Source organism: Ovis aries, chromosome 9 (assembly GCF_016772045.2).
Source record: "Ovis aries strain OAR_USU_Benz2616 breed Rambouillet chromosome 9, ARS-UI_Ramb_v3.0, whole genome shotgun sequence".
Taxonomy (NCBI): Eukaryota; Metazoa; Chordata; class Mammalia; order Artiodactyla; family Bovidae; genus Ovis; species Ovis aries.
In genome coordinates this window covers 84,263,003-84,284,924 of record NC_056062.1, presented here as the reverse complement: position 1 = coordinate 84,284,924, position 21,922 = coordinate 84,263,003, and the positions used below count along the sequence as shown (strand labels likewise).

Sequence of the window (21,922 nt, the reverse complement as noted above, 5' to 3'; positions counted from 1 at the left end):
TATTCTTTATTCATGTGGTTTTGCACATCCCATTTGATCAAACTCCAACCTGGTAAGTCAGTCCTTCTCTTTAAATACATAAATAATATAACAATCTATACTATTATTGATACAGCATCCCATAAGTGAAGGGAGGACATAAAAAATCAAATATCATAAAACTTCTCTCAAGAAATAATATAGCCAGAAGTTTTTTATTTTCCAGTTACCTATTAGATGAATGAGATCTTTTCATAAGACTCTTGATTTTATGTTTTATTTTAATATATGCAATAAAATTCCATGGACAGAGGAACCTGGCAGGCTACAGTCCATGGGGCTGCAGATTTGGACATGACTTAGTGACTAACCCATGGTCACACACAGCAATAATAACAATGATCACATATTATACAGTAAAAGGCATCTCCAAAACAGTAAGTCACTTCAGTCACATCCGACTTTTTACAACCCTATGGGTTGTAGCCCACTAGGCTCCTCTGTCCATGGGTTTCTCTAGGCAAGAATACTGGAGTGGGTTGCCATGCCCCAAGTGGGGTCTTTACCACTACTGCCACCTGAAGCCCTTTTAATGTATATTGTTTGTTTTTATTTGTGTATTTAGATTTCCACTTATATGAATTGGCTCCTCATATTTTCTGCCCATTTTACTATTGGGTTTCCAGACTATTTTATTTATTTATAGTAGGACTTTATTTAGTGCTCCCCAGGTGGTGTTAGTGGTAAAGAACCCAAATGACAACGTAGGAAACATAAGACAGGTGGGTTCATTCCCTGAGTCAGGAAGATCTTCTGGAGAAGGGCATGACAACCCACTCTAGTGTTCTTGTCTGGAGAATCTCATGAAGCTTGGCAGGCTATGGTCCACAGGGTTGCAAAGAGTTGGACACAACTGAAGCAACTTAGCATACATGCACGCAGGGTTTAATCTTTCAACATGTAAATTTTTAACTGGTTATAAATTTTAAATATTTTCCCTTTGTCTGCATCTTCTTTGTTTTGCAGAAATATCTTCTCCTTTAGGAGTATACTTTATGTATCATATTTATAAAACAGGTATATAGTCTTTTGGTACCAATCCCTTCTACTTATTTTTTGACTTGCAACTTCTTTATCTGTTAGTTATTTAGAAGAGTTTTTAACTAATTATTATTATAATTACTTTCTAATTTCCAAAGGGATGGGAACAGGTGAGAACAGGAAGGAACATGTAAGAAGAGAGGGTGATGGTGGGCATAGAAATTAACTTTTTGACTTTTAACTGATTTCTAATTTACTACACTCTTCAAAGTTGTAGTTGTAGGATATTGCTTCTATAAAATTGAGGAGACCTGGTTGTGACCTAGTATGTAGGTAATTTTTTTTAAATACTCCAGGCATTATTGAAAAGACTGGGTAGGAAATCATGCACTTAGAGCACAGTCTAAATCAGAGAAGATTCCTTTTATCTTTCTATGCTGATGACTGGACTTCTCTCTAGTTCACCATTTTACTAAGGTTAAATTTTAATGGAGAATTTTGAGGCTATCACATTATTGCCACTAAGAGTCAACAGAACTGAAAGATTTCATAAGGATAACAAGAAATAAACATGATAATATTAAAATTATTGACTACATACAAGCACACAGCCTTAAGAATAAAAATAGAAGTCTTTTTGCTTTTATCAAATCAATAAAAATTGTAAGAGCTTTGAAAAATCCTAAGTACAAAAATGTATTTCTTTATAGATAAATAAGGCTGCACTTATTTTTGTTCCTTAAAACCTCTGTGCATTCCCTTGTTATTCGTATTCTGTGCATCATATGTATGAGGTAAAAGTTGTTTTGTTAATATCACACAAACAATTGCTTTTTTCTTCATCTCAGTTCACAAGAATGTATCAAAGGGGATTCGTTGCTTACCAATTTGCTTTCTGTACTGATCAACAGGAAGTTTTATAGTGGAGGCATCTTTTCTGCCCATCTTTGATCTCCAAGATGCCTGCTGCAAAGAAAAAAAAGAATTATGATGAAGTCCCAAAAAAAATCAAAAGGACTGTTTAAAAACTTTGGGAATAATTCATTTCATAAAATTTGCTTTTAAAGCAATGGGTAAAAGTTCATTTGACTCATTCCCATTCAGTTCAGTTCAGTCGCTCAGTTGTGTCTGAATCTTTGCGACCCCATGGACTGCAGCACACCAGGCCTCCCTGTCCTTCACTATCTCCTGTAACTTGTTCAAACTCATGTCCATTGAGTTGGTGATGTCATCCAACCATCTCATCTTCTGTCGTCCCCTTCTCCTCCTGCCTTCAATCTTTCCCAGCAGCATCAGGGTCTTTTCCAACAAGTCACCTCTTCTCATCAGATGGCCAAAGTACAGGAGCTTCAGCTTCAGCATCAGTCCTTCCAATGAATATTTAGGATTGATTTCCTTTAGGATTGACTAGTTTTATCTCCCTGCAGTCCAGGGGATTCTCAGGAGTCTTCTCCAATACTACAGTTTGAAAGCATCAATTCTTCAGCACTCAGCCTTCTTTATGATCCAATCTCACTCACATCCATATATGACTACTGGAAAAACCATAGCTTTGACTAGACGGACCTTTATCAGTAAAGTGATGTCTCTGCGTTTTAATATACTGTCTAGGCTTGTCATAGCTTTGCTTCCAAGAAGCAAGCATCTTTTAATTTCATGGCTGCAGTCACCATCTGCAGTGACTTTGGAGCCCAAGAAAATAAAGTCTGTAACTGTTCCCAAAATTATTCCCATTGAGTGAGTGAAAGTCGCTCAGTTATGTCCAACTCTTTGCAGCCCCACGGACTGTAGCCAGCTAGGCTCCTCTGTCCATGGAATTTGCCAGGCCAGAACACTGGAGTGGGTAACCATTCCCTTCTCTAGGGGATCTTCTCAGCCCAGGGATCAAATACAGGTCTCCCATATTGCAGGCAGATTCTTCCCCATCTGAGCCAATGGGAAGTATGTTATTCCCATTAGATATTGGGAAAAAAAAACATAAAATTACTTCAAATAAATTATCAAAAATTACAAAATTATTTCAAATACAATTGCTGGTAATTAAATTTCCCAAATATTTGTTCTTGGCAACATTCATTTTATCAAAAACTATCAATGCTCAATTAAGCCACGCTGTTACAGAGCTGAATATGGTATTTAAGTTGAGAGCTTCAGCCATTTTGATGAGCTACTCTGTTTTCCTGGGTCTCTCCCATGTACGCATGCTATAAACTTTTGTTTGATTGTCTCCTGTCCGTCTGTCTTATATTAATTCTTAGACCAGCAAGAAGAACCTGTAAGGGTAGAAGACAATTTCTTCCTCTTGTACACTACATTATATGCACTGTTTGATTTAATCCATAACATATCTTTCAAATCCTATTCTTGTTATTGAATTTAAATATTGTAGCAGAGACTGCAATCTACCAACCAAAATCCATATTCTCCTTTTCTTCCTGGCACTATATTTCCTAGCTTCAAGTCAAACATCTCATTGAATTATTGTCAGTAGAATATGAACGGAAGTGATGTGTGCCACTCCAGACCTGCACACTAAAAAATCTCCCTGGGTTTTTCCCCTTCCAGTTGGCTAGAAGGGAAACAATCCCCTGACAAACCCTAAGGATATATTTGTAAGCACACAGAATCCTGATCTGCTTGGGATGGAGGAGGGTATTCTCTCACTTACGTACTACTACTGTCGACTGAAAAAATGCATAATCTACAAATTGAGAGTAAAGCATACCTAATAACTCTAAAAGACTGCTCTAAAAAGACAAAGTGGGAATCCAGGATAAAGAGGAGTTTGTGTGTGTGTGTGTGTGACAACAAAAGACCAAATTGGAACATAACATGATGATTGTTAATAAAAGAAAACCAGACATGTCAAGTTTAAGAAATTTAGCACTTTTCTATGTAGGGGAAGATGCAGGAGCCCGGGTTCACTGAAATCACTCCTTTGTTATGCACTTCAGCCATCTGGGGCCAGCACCCTGTGCCTTCTCGTCCCCAGCTTCCTCAGGTACACCATCAGGGGTGGCTGCCGTGGCCTGCTAGGTGGGCTTGGCAGTAGGCAGCCCATTTGCCTCCATCCTGAGTTCCCTCAGGGCTCACCATCCAGCAGCTGTAACGTAATGACCTGATGGCTGCAATATTCTTTGTTCACTGACATGGCAGGCAACGTTTTAGTCCTCACCCTCATTGTACTCTACTGAAAAAGAAATGAAACTCTACTGTAACTGAATCATGTACATTGGTGGGGCCTATTATAGACATTAGTGTTCCCCAGAGTAGGGCCTGGAAGTTGTTCCCCCCTGCTTCCAGGAAGGAGCTACAGGATAAAGATGAAGTCAGGCAAGACCTAGCCAGTTAACAAGCAAAACCACGAGGGATTAGAGGGCCCAGTAATTTGGGAACAAGTGTGGAAAAGGCAACTTCTAAATACCAAATAACAGAAAATAAAAAATTAATGAGATCTTGAAGAAAAAAGTGCTCATTAAGACTTCTCAGTTTTAAAATGGAAGAGGGGACCCAGAGCAGATCAAGAATGTTCCTTTCTCACCGAACCTATTGTTCCAGATCACCTGGAGGCAGCCACTACAGAGAGACATAGGAGGTCTGATGCTGATAAAGAAAGCAGACTTGAGAACCGTGTCTAGGAAAGAAATTGCAGTGTGATTACTGGCACATGGAACTACCTGGAAGTGGTAAGAATGGCACTAAAATCTGAGGGAATTGTATTTACAGGGAAACCAGAAACTTTGTTTAAAAGCGTCTGTGAATGAAAACCAATCCTTGGCCCTCTAAACTTAAACCAACAGAGTGTGGCCACCAAGAAGGCAAACTGTGGATATGTAACGTTCTTCATATGTGACCATGAGGAGGAGTCATCCAGAAGGCAGAGAAGGGAATTCTCCAAAAAGACCATAATTAGAGGCTAAGCAAGAAACTCGTACTGTCACTATGATGGGCCTTCTCAGTGGCATCCTGTACAACACGGATCAATGATCCCACCGTGTTTCTCATCTTGCCTTTCTAAATGGAGACAATTATCGGAGATATGAAGCAGTTATCCTTTGCTTCACTATTATTTATTAGAAGCCAGGTGAGGCTGGGAATAGTAGGTAAGTTTCATTATCTGTAAACCTCAAAGAACCACTGACTGTGTACTGGCTTGAGAACCATGACTTTGGAGATGGAGAACTTCAGGATTTCCCTACTGGGCAGGCAAGAAAAAGGATGCACATGGCTAACTCATGATCAGAAATGTGAAATTTAGGGAAAGCTATTTACTAAATTGCATGTTCTCCTTTTTTTCTTTCCCGGTCACACTCAATTACATATTTCAGCTTCCTGTAGGCCTGTGACTGAATTTCAGTTAATGGAATATAAATAAATTAATTTCCTGGAGAAGGGAATGGCTACTCATGCCAGTATTCTTGGCTAGAAAATTCCATGGACAGAAGAGTCTGGCAGGCTACAGTCCATGAGGTTGCAGAGTTGGACATGACTGAGTGACTAACACATGGTCACACAGAGCAATAATAACAATGATCACATGTTATACAGTAAAAGACATCTCCAAAGTAATAATTTCTACCAATATGTAAGAAAATTATAAATTCACCTAAAATTACTTTTATATTCATAATAATCTTCTGATTTAATATTCTGATTTAATATTTAATATTTAATGTAATTGCTGCTTCTGCTGCTAAGTTGCTTCAGTCATGTCCGACTCTGAGGAATGTACAAAGTTAAACAAGTCAAATAAATTGTCTTCATATCTCATAAACCATGTAGTTATTACATATAAGATAACACATCCTTAAATTTCAGAATTGAAACCAAGACATCACCTAATCCTACATTCTCACTTGTTATAATTCAGAACATTAAAAATAATTCTAATAATACAAAACCCATAAATGTCAATAATTTTATTATAATTTATTCATATAGCAATTCCATTTGCAAGTGTTTTGCATTTGTTAATTGTAGATAGGACTCAAGTTATTTTGATCTTGATTGCGTGAGACTAGACAAGATATCAATACATTTTAGGAAGGAAGTTAGTTTAAATGAATACAGGCACCATATATTATTCCCTCTTTAATTTATTCTTTTTGTTGTTGTTCACCCTCATGGATAGCTTAAATGTTTAAAAAGCAAGTTATTAAGGCTACTTACCAACACAGTCACTTACTATGTTTCCCTCAATTCTTTCCTGGTCATTTAAACAAACATCTAAACAAACAGAACACTTTGGGCTTCCCTAGTAGCTCATACGATAAAGCAGCCACATGCAATGCAGGAGACCCAGGTACCATCCCTGAGCTGGGGAGACGCCCTGGAAAAGGAAATGGCAACCCACTCCAGTATTCTTACCTGGAGAATTCATGGATAGAGGAGACTGGTGGGCTACAGTCCATGGGGGTCAAAAAGAGTCAAATAAAGATAACACTTTAGAGACCAGTATTTTATTCTTTTATTACCTGGAGTAAATTTAAAAAATGTCAGGAACTCACAGAGACTATCTTTTCACCGAAGTAAATTGAACTTTATTTACTTTAAAATATACTTTAAATATAAAAAACTATAGCAAATATTAAAAAGCTAAATAACCTAAAGTTTTATCACTATAAGGGCCTATACTCTATGCTACATTTTAGGTATATAATAACCTGTGAATATAAAAACTTTAAGAGAATTTCAACCTAGGAGAGACATTAAAGAGGAACTAGTTTTTCTATTTAGGTGATTGGTAATTCCTATGTAAAATTTCAAAAATTTAAACTTTATTCTTGTATTTCAAATTATCTTCTATTTTTAAAGCAAGGTTACATTTTAACAAATGTTGAAACAAACAAAAAATGCCTAGAGGACACACATATGTACAAATGGCTCAGATTTTTATCAATATTGGTTGCAAAAATGCAAGAAGATAGGAAATATTTTACTTTCCTAATAAACATATTGAGCTATTTTAAAAAACCTATAGAGAAACCCATGCATGTCTTTTGTACAAACTGTCAATGCCTCACACATCTAGAACCTCTAAAATGCTCTGACTTTCTTTGTTCTTCAAAGCCTTGCAGTAATCATCATTCATTTCTATTGCTTTGATGGTTAGATAGCAAACTCCCAAGAAATCCAGGGAGACATTAGCACATACAGCCACAATTTCTAATAAGACAGCTATTTGCATATCAGATCAGCCACAGTTTAAAATGTGTTGTGATAGATGCGGAAAGGGAATAACAGATTTATATTAGCATGTACAATACCAAGATTGTTTTCACAATTTAATTCCTTAGAGATTACATCTCATCACCTTCTTTCATAAAGAATACTACATTCCCTGAGGAATTAACTTGCTCTGAGATCCAGCTAAACTAAAATATGGATTAATAAGATAATATTTATTATTTATGAATTTTGCTGTAGGAATGATTTCAGATTAAATCATCAGAGAAGTTTTTAACATTCTTGAAACTTGATAACACATTTTTAAGGAAGAAAAAAATGCTAATTGTATTTAATGCCTAAATTGCATATTAAAACAATTCATAATTAACTTTACTTGATTAAAACTGTATGTCCTTTAAGACTTTTAAAATTAAAAAGAATACTTAGTTTTTAATATCTTTTCTTAACCTGAATTTTGCACTGCAATTTGCTACCTGTATTTTTAAGCATAACATGTGACCTTTAAAACAAAGACAGTGTTATATTCAATCATATTCCAATGAACTTATTTTATTGCTTATTTATACCTCTCTTATGAAATCTAGAAAGTACATGTAAATAAACAAGAAACATGAAGCCTTCACATATGTCTCTGCTTCCAGAAAAAGAATTTAATCCAGACCGTGACATTTAAATACAGATTAAAACATAGGTTATTAAAAATACTCAACCCATGACCACAAAAAAATAACCAGCTCAGTTATTAAGGCTGTAAGATAGAACTTAAAAAAAAAAAAACACCTCTTATTTAAGTATGAAGTTATAAAGAAACCAAAAATGTTTGGCTATGACTTGATCAGAACTGAGAGCCACTTATGAAAATACAATATTATGCTGGCTGCTGAAATGAAGAAAGATAAACATCTCTGATCTAACATTCCAGAGTAATATTCTAAAAGTTCAAAATTGATCATGTAATTAACATGCTTAAGTCATCCAAGTGATGGCCCTTTTCCCTATACTAAGCAAAACTCCTTACTATAAAGAGCTATTAATGATTCAGGTTTATCATTTGTTCCCCACTCATGTTACTGTGCACTATCAAATTCAGCTTCTAGGCCCATGATTTTGACAAGGTCCTTCACTCTACAATTTACTTTAAATGTCAGTTCCATATCTCCAAATTCATGCAAACTATATTTTAATATTTCAAACAAGTGTACATGATTCAGAACTCTGGAGATAATTCTCCACACTTAAGGAAATGAAGTTCAGTTCAGTTCAGTCACTTAGTTGTGTCTGACTCTGTGAACCCATGGACTGCAGCACGCCAGGCCTCCCTGTCCATCACAAACTCCCGGAGTTTACTCAAACTCATGTCCATTGAGTCGGTGATGCCATCCAACCATCACATCCTCTACCTTCAATTTTTCTCAGGACCAGGGTCTTTTCCAATGAGTGAGTTCTTCATATCAGGTGGCCAAAGTATTTGAGTTTCAGCTCAGCATCAGTCCTTCCAATGAATATTCAGGTTTGATATCCTTTAGGATGGACTGGTTGGATCTCCTTGCAGTCCAAGGGACTCTAGAGAGTCTTCTCCAACACCACAGTTCAAAAGCATCAATACTTTGGTGCTCAGCTTTCTTTATAGTCCAACTCTCACATCCATACATGACTACTGGAAAAACCATAGCCTTCACTAGACAGATCTTTGTTGGCAAAGTATCGTCTCTGCTTTTTAATATGCTATCCAGGTTGGTCATAACTTTCCTTCCAAGGAGTAAGCGTCTTTTAATTTCATGGCTGCAGTCACCATCTGCAGTGATTTTGGAGCCCAAGAAAATAAAGTCTGTCACTGTTTCCACTGTTTCCCATCTATTTGCCATGAAGTGCTGGGACCAGATGCCATAATCCTAGTTTTCTGAATGTTGAGCTTTAAGCCAACTTTTTCATTCCCCTCTTTCACTTTCATCAAGAGTCTCTTTAGTTCTTCGGTTTCTGCCGTAAGGGTGGTGTCATCTGCATATCTGCGGTTATTGATATTTCCCCAAGCAATCTTAATTCCAGCTTGTGCTTCATCCAGCCCAGCGTTTCTTATGATGCACTCTGCATAAAAGTTAAATAAGCAGGGTGACAATATACAGCTTTGACATACTCCTTTTCCTATTTGGAACCAGTCAGTTGTTCCATGTCCAGTTCTAACTGTTGCTTCCTGACATGCATACAGATTTCTCAACAGGCAGGTCAGGTGGTCTGGTATCCCCATCTCTTTCAGAATTTTCCACAGTGTGTGGTGATTCACACAGTCAAAGGCTTTGGCATAGTCAATAAAGCAGAAATAGATGTTTTTCTGGAACTCTCTTGCTTTTTCCATGATCCAGCGGATGTTGGCAATTTGATCTCTGGTTCCTCTGCCTTTTATAATTCCAGCTTGAATATCTGGAAGTTCACGGTTCATGTACTGTTGAAGCCTGGCTTAGAGAATTTTAAACATTACTATACTAGTGTGTGAGATGAGTGCAATTGTGCGGTAGTTTGATCATTCTTTGGCATTGCCTTTCTTTGGGACTGGAATGAAAACTGACATTTCCAGTCTTGTGGCCACTGAAGAGTTTCCAAATTTGCTGACATATTGAGTGCAGCACTTTCACAGCATCATCTTTGAGGATTTGAAATAGCTCAACTGGAATTCCATCACCTCCACTAGCTTTGTTTGTAGTGATGCTTCCTAAGGCCCACTTGACTTCACATTCCAGGTTGTCTGGCTCTAGGTGAGTGATCACACCATTGTTATTATCTGGGTCATGAAGATTTTTTTTAATAGTTCTTCTGTGTCTTCTTGCCACCTCTTCTTAACATCTTCTGCTTGTCAGATCCATACCATTTCTTTCCTTTATTGAGCCCATCTTTGCATGAAATGTTCCCTTGGTATCTCTAATTTTCTTGAAGAGATCTCTAGTCTTTCCCATTCTGTTGTTTTCCTCTATTTCTTTGCACTGATCACTGAGGAAGGCTTTCTTATCTCTTCTTGCTATTCTTTGGAACTCTGCATTCAATTGGGTATATCTTTCCTTTTCTCCTTTGCTTTTCACTTCCCTTCTTTTCATAGCTATTTGTTAGGCCTCCTCAGACAGCCATTTTGCTTTTTTGCATTTTTTTCTTGGGGATGGTCTTGATCCCTCTCTCCTGTACAATGTCATGAACTTCCGTCCATAGTTCATCAGGCACTCTATCAGATCTAGTCCCTTAAATCTATTTCTCATTTCCACTGTATAATCATAAGGGATTTGATTTAGGTCATACCAGAATGGTCTAGTGGTTTTCCTACTTTCTTCAATTTAAGTCTGAATTTGGCAATAAGGATTTCATGATCTGAGCCACAGTCAGCTCTCAGTGTTGTGTTTGCTGACTGTATAGAGCTTCTCCCTCTTTGGCTGCAAAGAATATAATCAATCTGATTTCAGTGTTGGCCATCTGGTGATGTCCATGTGCAGAGGCTTCTCTTTGTTGTTGGAACAGGGTGTTTGCTATGACCAATGCCTTCTCTTGGCAAAACCCTATTAGCCTTTGCCCTGCTTCATTCTCCAAGGCCAAATTTGCCTGTTACTCCAGGTGTTTCCTGACTTCCTCCTTTTGCATTCCAGTCCCCTATCATGAAAAGGACATCTTTTTTTGCGTGTTAGTTCTAGATCTTGTTGGTCTTCATAGAGCTATTCACCTTCAGCTTCTTCACCATTAATGGTCAGGGTATAGACTTGGATTACCGTGAAATTGAATGGTGATCCCTGGTAATGAACAGAGATCATTCTGTCTTTTTTGTGACTGCATCCCAGTATTGACTACGATGGCTACTCCATTTCTTCTAAGGGATTCTTGCCTACAGTGGTAGATATAATGGTCATGTGAGTTAAATTCACCCATTCTAGTCCGTTTTAGCTTGCTGATTCCTAAAATGTCGACATTCACTCCTGCCATCTCATGTTTGACCACTTTCAATTTGCCTTGATTCATGGACCTAACATTCCAGTTATGCAATAATGCTCTTTACAACATCGGACTTTACTTCCATCACCAGTCCCACCCACAACTGGGTGTTGTTTTTGCTTTGGCTTCATCTCTTCATTCTTTCTGGAGTTATTTCTTCACTGATCTCCAATAGCATATTGGGCACCTACTGACCCTAAGGAGTTCATCTTTCAGTGTCCTATCTTTTTGCCTTTCCATACTGTAAATTGGGTTCTCAAAGCAAGAATACTGAAGTGGTTTGACATTCCCTTCTCCAATGGACCACGTTTTGTCAGAACTCTCCACCATGACCCATCTGTCTTGGGTGGCCCTACACAGCATGGCTCATAGTTTCACTGAGTTAGACAAGACTGTGGTCCATGTGATCAGACTGGTTAGTTTTCCATGATTGTGGTTTTCAGTCTGTCTGCCCTCTGATGGAGAAGGATAAGAAGCTTATGAACACTTGTTGATGGGAGAGACTGACTGAAGGGGAAACTGGGTCTTGTTCTGATGGGCAAGGCCATGCTAAGGAAATGAAAATTAGCTAATTAAAAGACTATCAAAACTATGGTTTTTCCAATAATCATGTACAGATGTGAGAGTTGGACCATAAAGTAGGCTGCATGCTGAAGAATTGATGCTTTCAAATTTTGATGCTGGAGAAGAATCTTGAGAGTCCCCTGGACAACAAGGAGATCAAACCAGCCAATCTTAAAGAAAATCAACACTGCATATTCACTGGAAGGACTGATGCTAAAGCTGAAGCTCCAATACTTTGGCCATCTGATTAAAAAAGCTGACTCATTGGGAAAAAATCCTGATACTGGAGAAGACTGAAGGCAAAGGGAGAAGGGGGCAACAGAGGATAAGATGGTTAGATATTATCACTGACTCAATGGACTTGAAATTCAGCAAAATCTGGGAAATAGTAGAGGACTGAGGAGCCTGGAATCTTATAATCCATGGGGGTCACAAACAGTAAGACGTGACTTAGAGACTGAACAACAACAACAAAGACTATCAAAGTGTGACATAGCGTTCAAGTAGACAGTTTACACTTTGACATAAGTGTAATAGTGAGACAGGTCTGTTATGGAACACATTCCTACTGTATAAAGTTGGAGAGCTTAACAGTGGTCTTCCTCATGTTTTCAGGGATCAAAGTGACCATTTTTGTCATTTGCCAAATTACTTTCCTTTGTAGGCACAGAAAGAGCATGTAAAAACTTGAATGTGTGAAAAGGTGATTTTTAAAATGGTGATCACTTGCCAACATTGACATAAAAATTAACAAGAAAAGTAACTATAGGACAGTACTCCATATGTCTCCAAAAAGTTACATTCTAAGAAAGAAATCTTAGTGGTTGGGACTATCCTTCCACTACACTTAGAACTAAAGTGATTACAGTATCAGCAAATAGTGCTGGGACAACTGTATATCCTTACAGGAAAAAAAAAAAAGAAAACAACCCAGGACCCTATCTTATCACACACAAAACTCAAAAAAGATATAAATAATAAAACAACAAAGCTGCTAGGGAAAAAAAATGAAGATTATTTTCATGACCTTGGGGTAGGCAAATAACACTTTAGAGAGAACACAGATAGTATGTAGCATCAAAGGAAAAAAAAAAGACGTACTGGACTTAATCAAGTAAGAAAATAAATAGCTGAGTTATGAATAGGAAGAAAATATTCATAATACCTACATATGACAAACAGAACTTGTATCTAGATTGTATAAAGAACTCTCAATAATGTAAGACACACAAACCAACAAAAAATGGGTAAAAGAAACTTCACCAAAGAAGATATGCATATGACAAATAAGCACACAAAAAATTTCTCAACACCGGTAGTAATCAGCAAAATGTAAATTAAAATTAGAATTGAGATATCACTATACACCCACTGGAATAATTCACATAAAGATTTGCTCTACAGAACAATGGGAGAATGTGGAGCAACTGAAACTCTCATATGTGTAAGTTGTAAAATCATACAGCCACTTTGGAAAATTGTTAAGAAATTTCTCATAAAATTAACTACTAATAATTCTTCTCTTATGCATTTATCTAAGAGAAATAAATATATATGCTCACAAGAAAAGCTTCATGAAAGGATATTCATAGCATTATTATTCATAATAGCCAAAAAATGGAAACAACCCCAATGTTGATAAATATAAAAACTGGTCAACTGTGGTTTATTCGTGTAAAGAAATACTACCCAGAAAAAAACTACTGATAATAATATGCAACAATGGAAATTAATCTCAAAAATAGTATGCTGAGCAAAAGAAGCTATGGCTCTTTTGGACCTAAATTGAATAGGCATTTACCATTTCATTATAAGTGGCCTTATAACATGATTTAACAATTGTAATCCCCGCTCCTTCTCTGACACATACACTTAAGTCTAATTTCTGTGGGCTAAGAAATATGTACAAGGTGAGAAAGCACAAATCAAAAAAAGTCTAGACAAATCTATTACAAAATAAGTAAAAGGAAGGAGAGAGAGAGGATAGTGAGTAGAGAGGCACTAAGGTTGAGGGAGATTTTCTGTTATGTCTTGTTTCATTACATTTCAGAGCATGTTTGTTTTTCCTTTAGGTTTGCTTTTTGATTTTTTATACTTGCTTACAAACTTATTTTTGGCTATCCTGGGTCGTCTTTGCTGCACACAGGCTTTCTTTAGTTGTTGTGAGTGGACGCTACTCTCTAGTTGTGATGCATGGGCCTCTCATTGCAGTGGCTTCACTTATTGCAAAGCACAGCCTCTAGGGTATATGGGTTTCAGTAGTTGCAGCATGTCGCCTCAGTAATTATGGTGCATAGGCTTAGTGTCCCTACAGCATCTGGAATCTTCCCAGACCAAGGATCAGACCTATGCTCCTTGCATTGGCAGGTGGATTCTTTACCACTAAACCACCATGAAAGCCTGAGATGTTTGTTTTGGAGAACACATGGAAATTTGAGTTGGTCTAAACAGTAATTAGAAGGAGCTAGTACAAAGTAAGGAGGTGAAGATACAGGGGAAAAACACTAGAGAATCATGGAGGTTGCCAAGTGGATAGGAAGGGACAGAATTCAATGTACACTGAAGTACTAATCATAGCAGATACTTACTTACTTACTTCACTTCAGCAGGAAAGAGGAAAAACAATGAGTAAAATTATATGTAAGTTTTGAGGTTTGGCAGATTAAAGTAGAGGGAGCTCTAAGTGGTAGTTCTCCTTTCATATGAATTAGGAGGCAAGGTTATCTCCTAAAAGTTAAATGGGAGGTGAGAAGTTTGGAGATTTAAGAATGCAAAGGCTGAAATTTCTGTTGTGGAGAAGTGGAAAGAGGTGTCTAGGGAAAATAGGATAAATCAGTAACATTATGAGACTGCATTAATTTGGTAACCATGAATCCATGGTAGCAGCAAACTACATGATTGGAAATAATGTATTTCTGAGTGCTCAGTTGTGCATTGCTGGTTTAGGGGAGGGGTAGACAGCTGGATCAAGCAAAGTTTCAATCTTCTCTGACAGGCATAACAGAAGGGCAGTAGAGCAAAAAAGACTAGGCTACTATATAAAGTAGGGGAAATAATGTATCAAGGAGTTTAAAGATAGAAAAAGAGGTGAAGATTGGTTCAGAGTAGCAGAGTAGAAGGATGTGCACTCTCCTCCTGCAAGAACGTCAAAATCACAATTAACTACTGAGCAACCATTGACAGGCAGATATTGGAACCCACCAAATGATACCCTATGTCCAAAGACAAAGGAGAAACTGGAATGAGATGGGAGGAGGGGCACAATCATGATAAAATTAAATCCCATACCCACCGGGTGCATCCTAGAACTAGAGAACAGATCACAGAAGTCCTCCTGTTGTGAAGATTCTGAGCTCCATGTCAGGCTTCCCAGCAAGGGGTCCTGCAAAGGGACTAGGAAACCCCAGGGACTCTGACTTTGAAGGCCAGTGGGATTTGACTGCAGGTCTTCCACAGGACTGGAGGAAACAGAAACTCTACTCTTGCAGAGCACACACAAAATCTTGTGCAAACCAAGACCCAAGGCAAAGGAGTGGTAATCCCACAGAAAACTGAATATCTATCTGGAGGGTCTCCTTCAGAGGCATGGGGCAGCAGTGGCTCACCACAGGGACAAGGGCACCAGCCACAGAAATCCTAGGAAGTACTTGTTGGCAGGAGCCCTCCTGGAAGTCACCCTACCACAGAGCCTTCAGACTCCAGGGCTGGGTAGCCTCTGGTCAAACAACTAATAGGGCTGGAGAATGGCCACACCTATCAGCAGACAAGCAGATTAAAGTTTTACTGAGCATGGCCCTGCCCACCAGAACAAAACCCAGTTCTATCCACTGCCAGTCCTTCCCATCAGGAAGCTTGCACAAGCCTCTTAGCCTCATCTACCAGAAGGCAAACAGCAGAAGCAAGAACTACAATCCTGCAGCCTTCAAGCTAAAACCACAATCACAGAAAGTTAAAAACAAAAGAAAAGAAAATTCAGAGGATTACGTCCAAAATGAAGGAACAAGATAAAATCCCAGAAAAACAACTAAATGAAGCAAAGGTAGTCAATGTTCTAGGAAAAGAATTCAGAATAATGAAAGTGAAGATGATCCACCATCTCAGAAAATGAATGGGAGCAGAGAGAGAAGATACAAGAAACATTTAACAAAGATCTAGAAAAACTAAAGAACAGAGATGATCAATACAATAACTGAAATGAAAAATACACTAGAAGGAATCAATAGCAGAATAACTGAGGCAGAAGAATGGATCAGTGACCTAGAAGAGAGAATGGTGGAAATTGCTGCCTCAGAACAAAGAACAAAGAATGAAATGACATGAAGAAAGTCTAAGAGATTGCTGGGACAATATTAAATGCACCAACATTCACATTACGGGGGTCCCAGAAGGAGAAAACAAAGATAAAATATTAAAAACAATAGTGGAAAAATGACAAATAACATAGGGAATTTCCACCAGGTTAACAACTGGTTCCTCAGCAGAAATTCTGCAAGCCAGAAGGGAATGGCATGATATATTTAAAGTGATGAAAGCAAAGAACTTACAACAAAGAACATGCTAACCAGTGAGGCTCTCATTCAGAATTGACAGAGAAATCAAAAGGTTTACAGACAAGCAAAAGTTAGGAGATTTCAGCACCACTCAACTGACATTACAACAAACTCTGAAGGAACTTTTCTAAGCAGGAAATATGAAATAAGAAAAACACCTACAAAGCAAATCCAAAACAAGAAAATGGGCAGAAACATACATACTGAAAATTACCTTAAATGTAAATAGATTAAATGTATCATTTAATGCAACTGAAAGACATACATTAGATAAGTGGATACAAAAACAAGATGTGCCTACAAGTATGCTGTCTATATATGCTGTCTACAAGAGATGGACCTCAAACCTAGGGACACATACAGACTGAAAGTTAGGAGATGGAAGAAGGTATTCTACACAAACAGATATCAAAGCTGGAGTAGAAATACTCATATCAAACAAAATAGACTTTAAAACAAAGACTGTTAAAACAAAAAAGGACATTATATAATGATCAAGAAGTCAGTTCAAGAAGATATAATACTGTAAATATATTTGCACCCAATATAGGATCATCTCAAAATGTAAGGCAAATACTGACAACCACAAATGGAGAAACTGACAGTAACACAATAATGGTGGGTATCTTTAGCATCCTGCTTTCATCAATGGACAGATCATCCAGAGAGAAAATTAAAAAGGAAACAAAGGCCTTAAATGACACATTGGACCAGATGAAGTTAATTGATATTTACAGAGCATTCCATCCAAAAGCAGTAGACTACTTCTCATATGCACACAGAATATTCTCCAGGATTGATCACATACTAGGTCACAAGGTGAGCCTTGGTAAATTTAAAAAAACTTAAATCACATCAAGTGTCTTTTCTGGTCACAACACTATGAGATTAGAAATAAACTACAAGAAAAAGACTATAAAAATATCTACTAGTCAATGAATCACTAAAGATATCAAAGAGGAAATAAAAATACAGTGTGAGAAAAACTAAAATGAAAGCACAATGATTCAAAACCTATGGTATGGAGCAAAAGCAGATCTAAGAGGAAAGTTTATAGCAATACAATGTCCAAGAAACAAGAAACGTCTCAAATAAACAACCTAACCTTACACCTAAAAAAAAAACTAGAGAAAGAACAAATAAAATCAAAGTTAGTAGAAGGAAAGAAAGCATAAAGATTAGAGCAAAAGTAAATGAAACAGAGACAAAGAAAACAACAGAGATCAATGAAAGCAAAAGTTTGTTTTTTGAAAAGATAAACAAAATTGATAAACTTTTAGCCAGGTTCTTCAAGAGAAAAGGGGAGAAAATTCAGATCAATAACATAAGAAATGAAAAAGGAGAAGTTACAACTGACCCCAGAGAAATACATAGGATTATAAGAGATCTCTACAAACAACTTGATGCCAATGAAGTGGACAACCTGGGAGAAGTGAAAAAATTCTTAAGAGAGATACTGTCCCCCACTACTGAATCAGGAATACAAAATATAAAAGGATTAATCACAAGCATTGAAATTGAAACTATGATTTTAAAAATCCCAACAAACAAAATTCCAGGACTTGAGGCTTCACAAGAGACTTCCATCAAACATTTAGGGAACAACTAACACCTACTCCTAAACCATTCCAAAACACTACAGAGAAAAGAAAACTCCAAAACTCATTCCCTAAGACCACCATCCCCCTGACACCAAAACCAGACAAAGATACCACACAAAAAGAAAGTTACATACCAATATCACTGATGAACATAGATGCAAAAATCCCCAACAAAATATGAGCAACCTAAATTCAACAACACATTAAAGAGATCATACATCATAATCAAGTGTGATTTATCCCAGGAGTGCAATAATTTTTCAATATTTACAAAATGATTATGATAAACTACATCAACAAACTGAAGAATAAAAGCCATATAATCATCTCAATAGGTGTAGAAAAAGCTTTTAACAAAATTCAGCACCAATTTATGATAAAAACTCTCCAGAAAGTGGGCACAGAAGGAACAGACCTCAACATTATAAAGGCCATACAAAAAACCTACAGCTACCATCATACTCAGTGGTGAAAAGCTGAAATCATTTCCTCTAAGAACAGAAACAAGACACGGATGTTCACTCTTGCCACTTCTATTCAACACAGTTTTGGAAATCCTAGCTACAGCAATCAGAGAATAAAAAGAAATAAAGGAAATACAAACTGGAAAAGAAGTTAAATTGTCAGTGTTTGCAAGTGACATGGTACTGTACATAGAAGATACTAAATGTGCTACCACAAACCTATAGAGCTCATCAATGAATTTGGCAAAGGTGTAGTTTATAAAATTAATACACAGAAATCTGTTGCATTTATAGACACTAACAACAAAAGATCAGAAAGAAAATTTCAAGAAACAACTCCATTTATTACTATATCAAAGATAATGAAATACCTAGGAATAAACTTAGCTAGGAGAAACAAAAGACTTGTACTCTGAAAAACTGTAAGATGCTAATGAAAGAAATCAAAGAAGAAACAAACAAATGGAAAGACATACCATGTTCATGGACTGAAAGAATCTGTATTGTCAAAACAGCTATACTGCCCAAGGCAATCTACAGATTCAATGCAATCCCTATCAAATTACCAATGGCATTATTCACAGAACTAGAACAAAGAAAAAATAATTCTTAAAATTTACATGGAGACACAAAAGATCCCTAATAGACAAAGTAATCCTGAGAAAGAAAAGCAGGCTGGAGGAATAAGCTCCCTGACTTCAGACTATATGACAAAACCATAGTCATCAAAATAGCATGGTATTGGCACAAGAATACAAATATAGGTCAATGGAACATGAAAGAAAGCCTAAAAATAACCCCACACAATTAACATACAGCAAAGAAGGCAAGATTACACAATGTTGAAATGATAGTCTGTTCAACAGCTGGTGCTGGGAAAACAGCCATATGAAAAAATATGTATATCATTAGATCATTCTTTAACACCATACATAAAAATAAGCTTGAAATGGATTAAAGACCTAAATATGAGATCAGAGACTATAAAACTTCTAGAGGAGAGCAGGTAGAACACTCTCTGACATAAATTGCAGCAATATTTTTTCAATCCATCCCCCAGAATAATGGAAATTAAAACAAAAATAAACAAATTGGACCAACTTAAACTCAAAGTTTTTCACAGAAAAGAAACATTAAACTATGTGAAAAGACAACCCACAGATTGGGATAAAATATTTGTAAATGATGTGACTGAGAAGGGATTAGTTTTCAAAATCTACAAACAGCTCATGAGGCTTAACTATCATCATAACAATCAACCCAATCAAAAAATGGGCAAGACATAAATAGACATTTCTCCAAAAAATATACAAAGATGGCCAAGAGGCACATGAAAAGATGTTCAGCACTGGTAATTATTCAGTTCAGTTCAGTTCAGTTCAGTCACTCAGTCGTGTCTGACTCTTTGTGACCCCATGAATTGCAGCACGCCAGGTCTCCCTGTCCATCACAAACTCCCAGAGTTTACTCAAACTCACATCCATCGAGTCGGTGATGCCATCCAGCCATCCCATCCTCTGTTGTCCCCTTCTCCTCCTGCCCCCAATCCCTCCCAGCATCAGTCTTTTCCAATGAGTCAACTCTTCACATGAGGTGGCCCAAGTATTGGAGTTTCAGCTTTAGCATCATTCCTTCCAGAGAAATCTCAGGACTGGTCTCCTTTAGGATGGACTGGTTGGATCTCCTTGCAGCCCAAGGGACTCTCAAGAGTCTTCTCCAACACCACAGTTCAAAAGCATCAATTCTTCGGCACTCAGCCTTCTTCACGGTCCAACTCTCACATCCATACATGACTACTGGAAAAACCATAGCCTTCACTAGACGGACCTTAGTCAGCAAAGTAATGTCTCTGCTTTTGAATATGCTATCTAGGTTGGTCATAACTTTCCTTCCAAGGAGTAAGCATCTTTTAATTTCATGGCTACAATCACTAAAAACTGCAAAATCAAAATTATAATGAGCTATCACCTCATACCAGTTAAAGTAGCTATCTCAAAAAAATCTATTAAATAACACATGCTGGAGAGGGTGTGGAGAGAAGGGAACCCTCCTACACTGTTAGTGGGAATATAACTTGGTACCTCCAATGCAGAATTTGGTGGTACTTTAAAAACTAAAAACAGAGGTACCATATGACCCTGCATTCCCACTGTTGTGCATATACCCAGAGAAAAAACATAGGATACATGCACCCCAATATTTGTCACAGCACTGTTTACAATAGCCAAGACATAGAACAACCTAAATGCCCATTGACAGAGGAATGGATATAGAAGACATGGTACACACATACAGTTGGATATTACTCAGTCATAAAATGAACAAAATAATGCTATTTTCAGCAGCATGGGTGGACCTAGGGATTGTCATACTCAGTTAAGTAAGTCAGAGAAGGAGAAATATCATATGACATCTCTCATATGCAGAATACAAAAAGGAATGAAAATAGACTCAACAGACTTACAGAATGAACTTTTGGTTGCTGTGGGAGAAGTAAAGGGGGAAGGGATATTTAGGGAGTTTGTGACTGACATGTAAACACTGCTATATTTAAAAATGAATAACCAATAACTCCTACTGCATAGCACACGAAACTCTGCTCAGTGTTATGTGGCAGCCTAGATGGGAGGGGAGTTTTCAGAGAACAGATGCATATGTATATGTATGGCTGAGTCCCCTTTGCTGTCCACTTGAAATTATCACAATATTGTTAATTGGCTATACTTAATACAAAATTTTTTTAAAAAATTAATTAAAATAAACACTATCCAAAAAAAAAAAAAAGAAGTGGAGATAGCAGCAATTTAAGAGTTAAGAAGAAAGCAGATTGATTTTTGGACTTAAAAGATTTGGATGAAGCCAAATTACCAAAGTCTTACGTCACTCGAGAAGAACTAAAGGTTATTAATAGAACATGTGAGGTGATTTATGTTATCATTGAGATGGAGTAGGTTATGATAGAGGGTGACTAAAATGACAGAAAAACATTATGGCTGATAAGGAAAGGTGAGACCAGAATAATACATACTCTGATACATATGAATAATGAAGGCACCAGCAGGGTGGTACAGTTGGAGCTCGGATGGAAGGAAAAGCTAAGACAGGGAAACTCTCTCCCGCGTTAGAGGCAGATGCTTTAACCTCTGAGCCGCCAGGGAAGCTGAATGTCCACAGATAACAGCAAAGAAGAGCGGTAAACAGCACCACATCTAACGGGATGAACCACAAAGGAGCCACTTGTCACTCCATATGCATGGAAAAGGAAACAGTCTAGAAGCGATAATAAAGAAATAAAAAGGTAACAACTGACTCTTAATCCATGGGTATATGGAGGGTTAAAGAAAGAATAGCCGCTGCTTTAAAAAGCTTCAGGGAAATGGTGTCTATGACAAGAATAAGGTTTCAATTAACATCAAGAGGTAAAAGTAATAACTGCTTGAGAGTATGGGGTTCAAGAGGGACATAAAGAAAATTATAGAGGGACAAGGAAATAGCAAAACACTGGTCTGAAAAAAAAAGAAAAACAAAAACAAATAAGCCACAAAATAATGGGATGCATATGCGTTAAAGG

General features: G+C 37.2%; 1 protein-coding gene across 5 annotated transcripts in view; it reads right to left on the bottom strand.

The window, feature by feature from the left end:
* TRIQK (triple QxxK/R motif containing) overlaps positions 1-21,922 on the bottom strand; it is a 106,332-nt gene that overhangs the window by 39,922 nt on the left and 44,488 nt on the right. For 3 of the 5 annotated variants that reach the window (XM_060393516.1, XM_012184145.5, XM_012184146.5), the window contains one exon: positions 1,905-1,986. In XM_060393516.1, coding sequence (XP_060249499.1) covers positions 1,905-1,965 — 61 coding nt within the window. In that variant the 5' untranslated portion in view covers positions 1,966-1,986. The remainder of the gene's footprint in view (positions 1-1,904; positions 1,987-21,922) is intronic. The other 2 variants (XM_027973234.3, XM_042254493.2) reach the window with 1 other exon arrangement.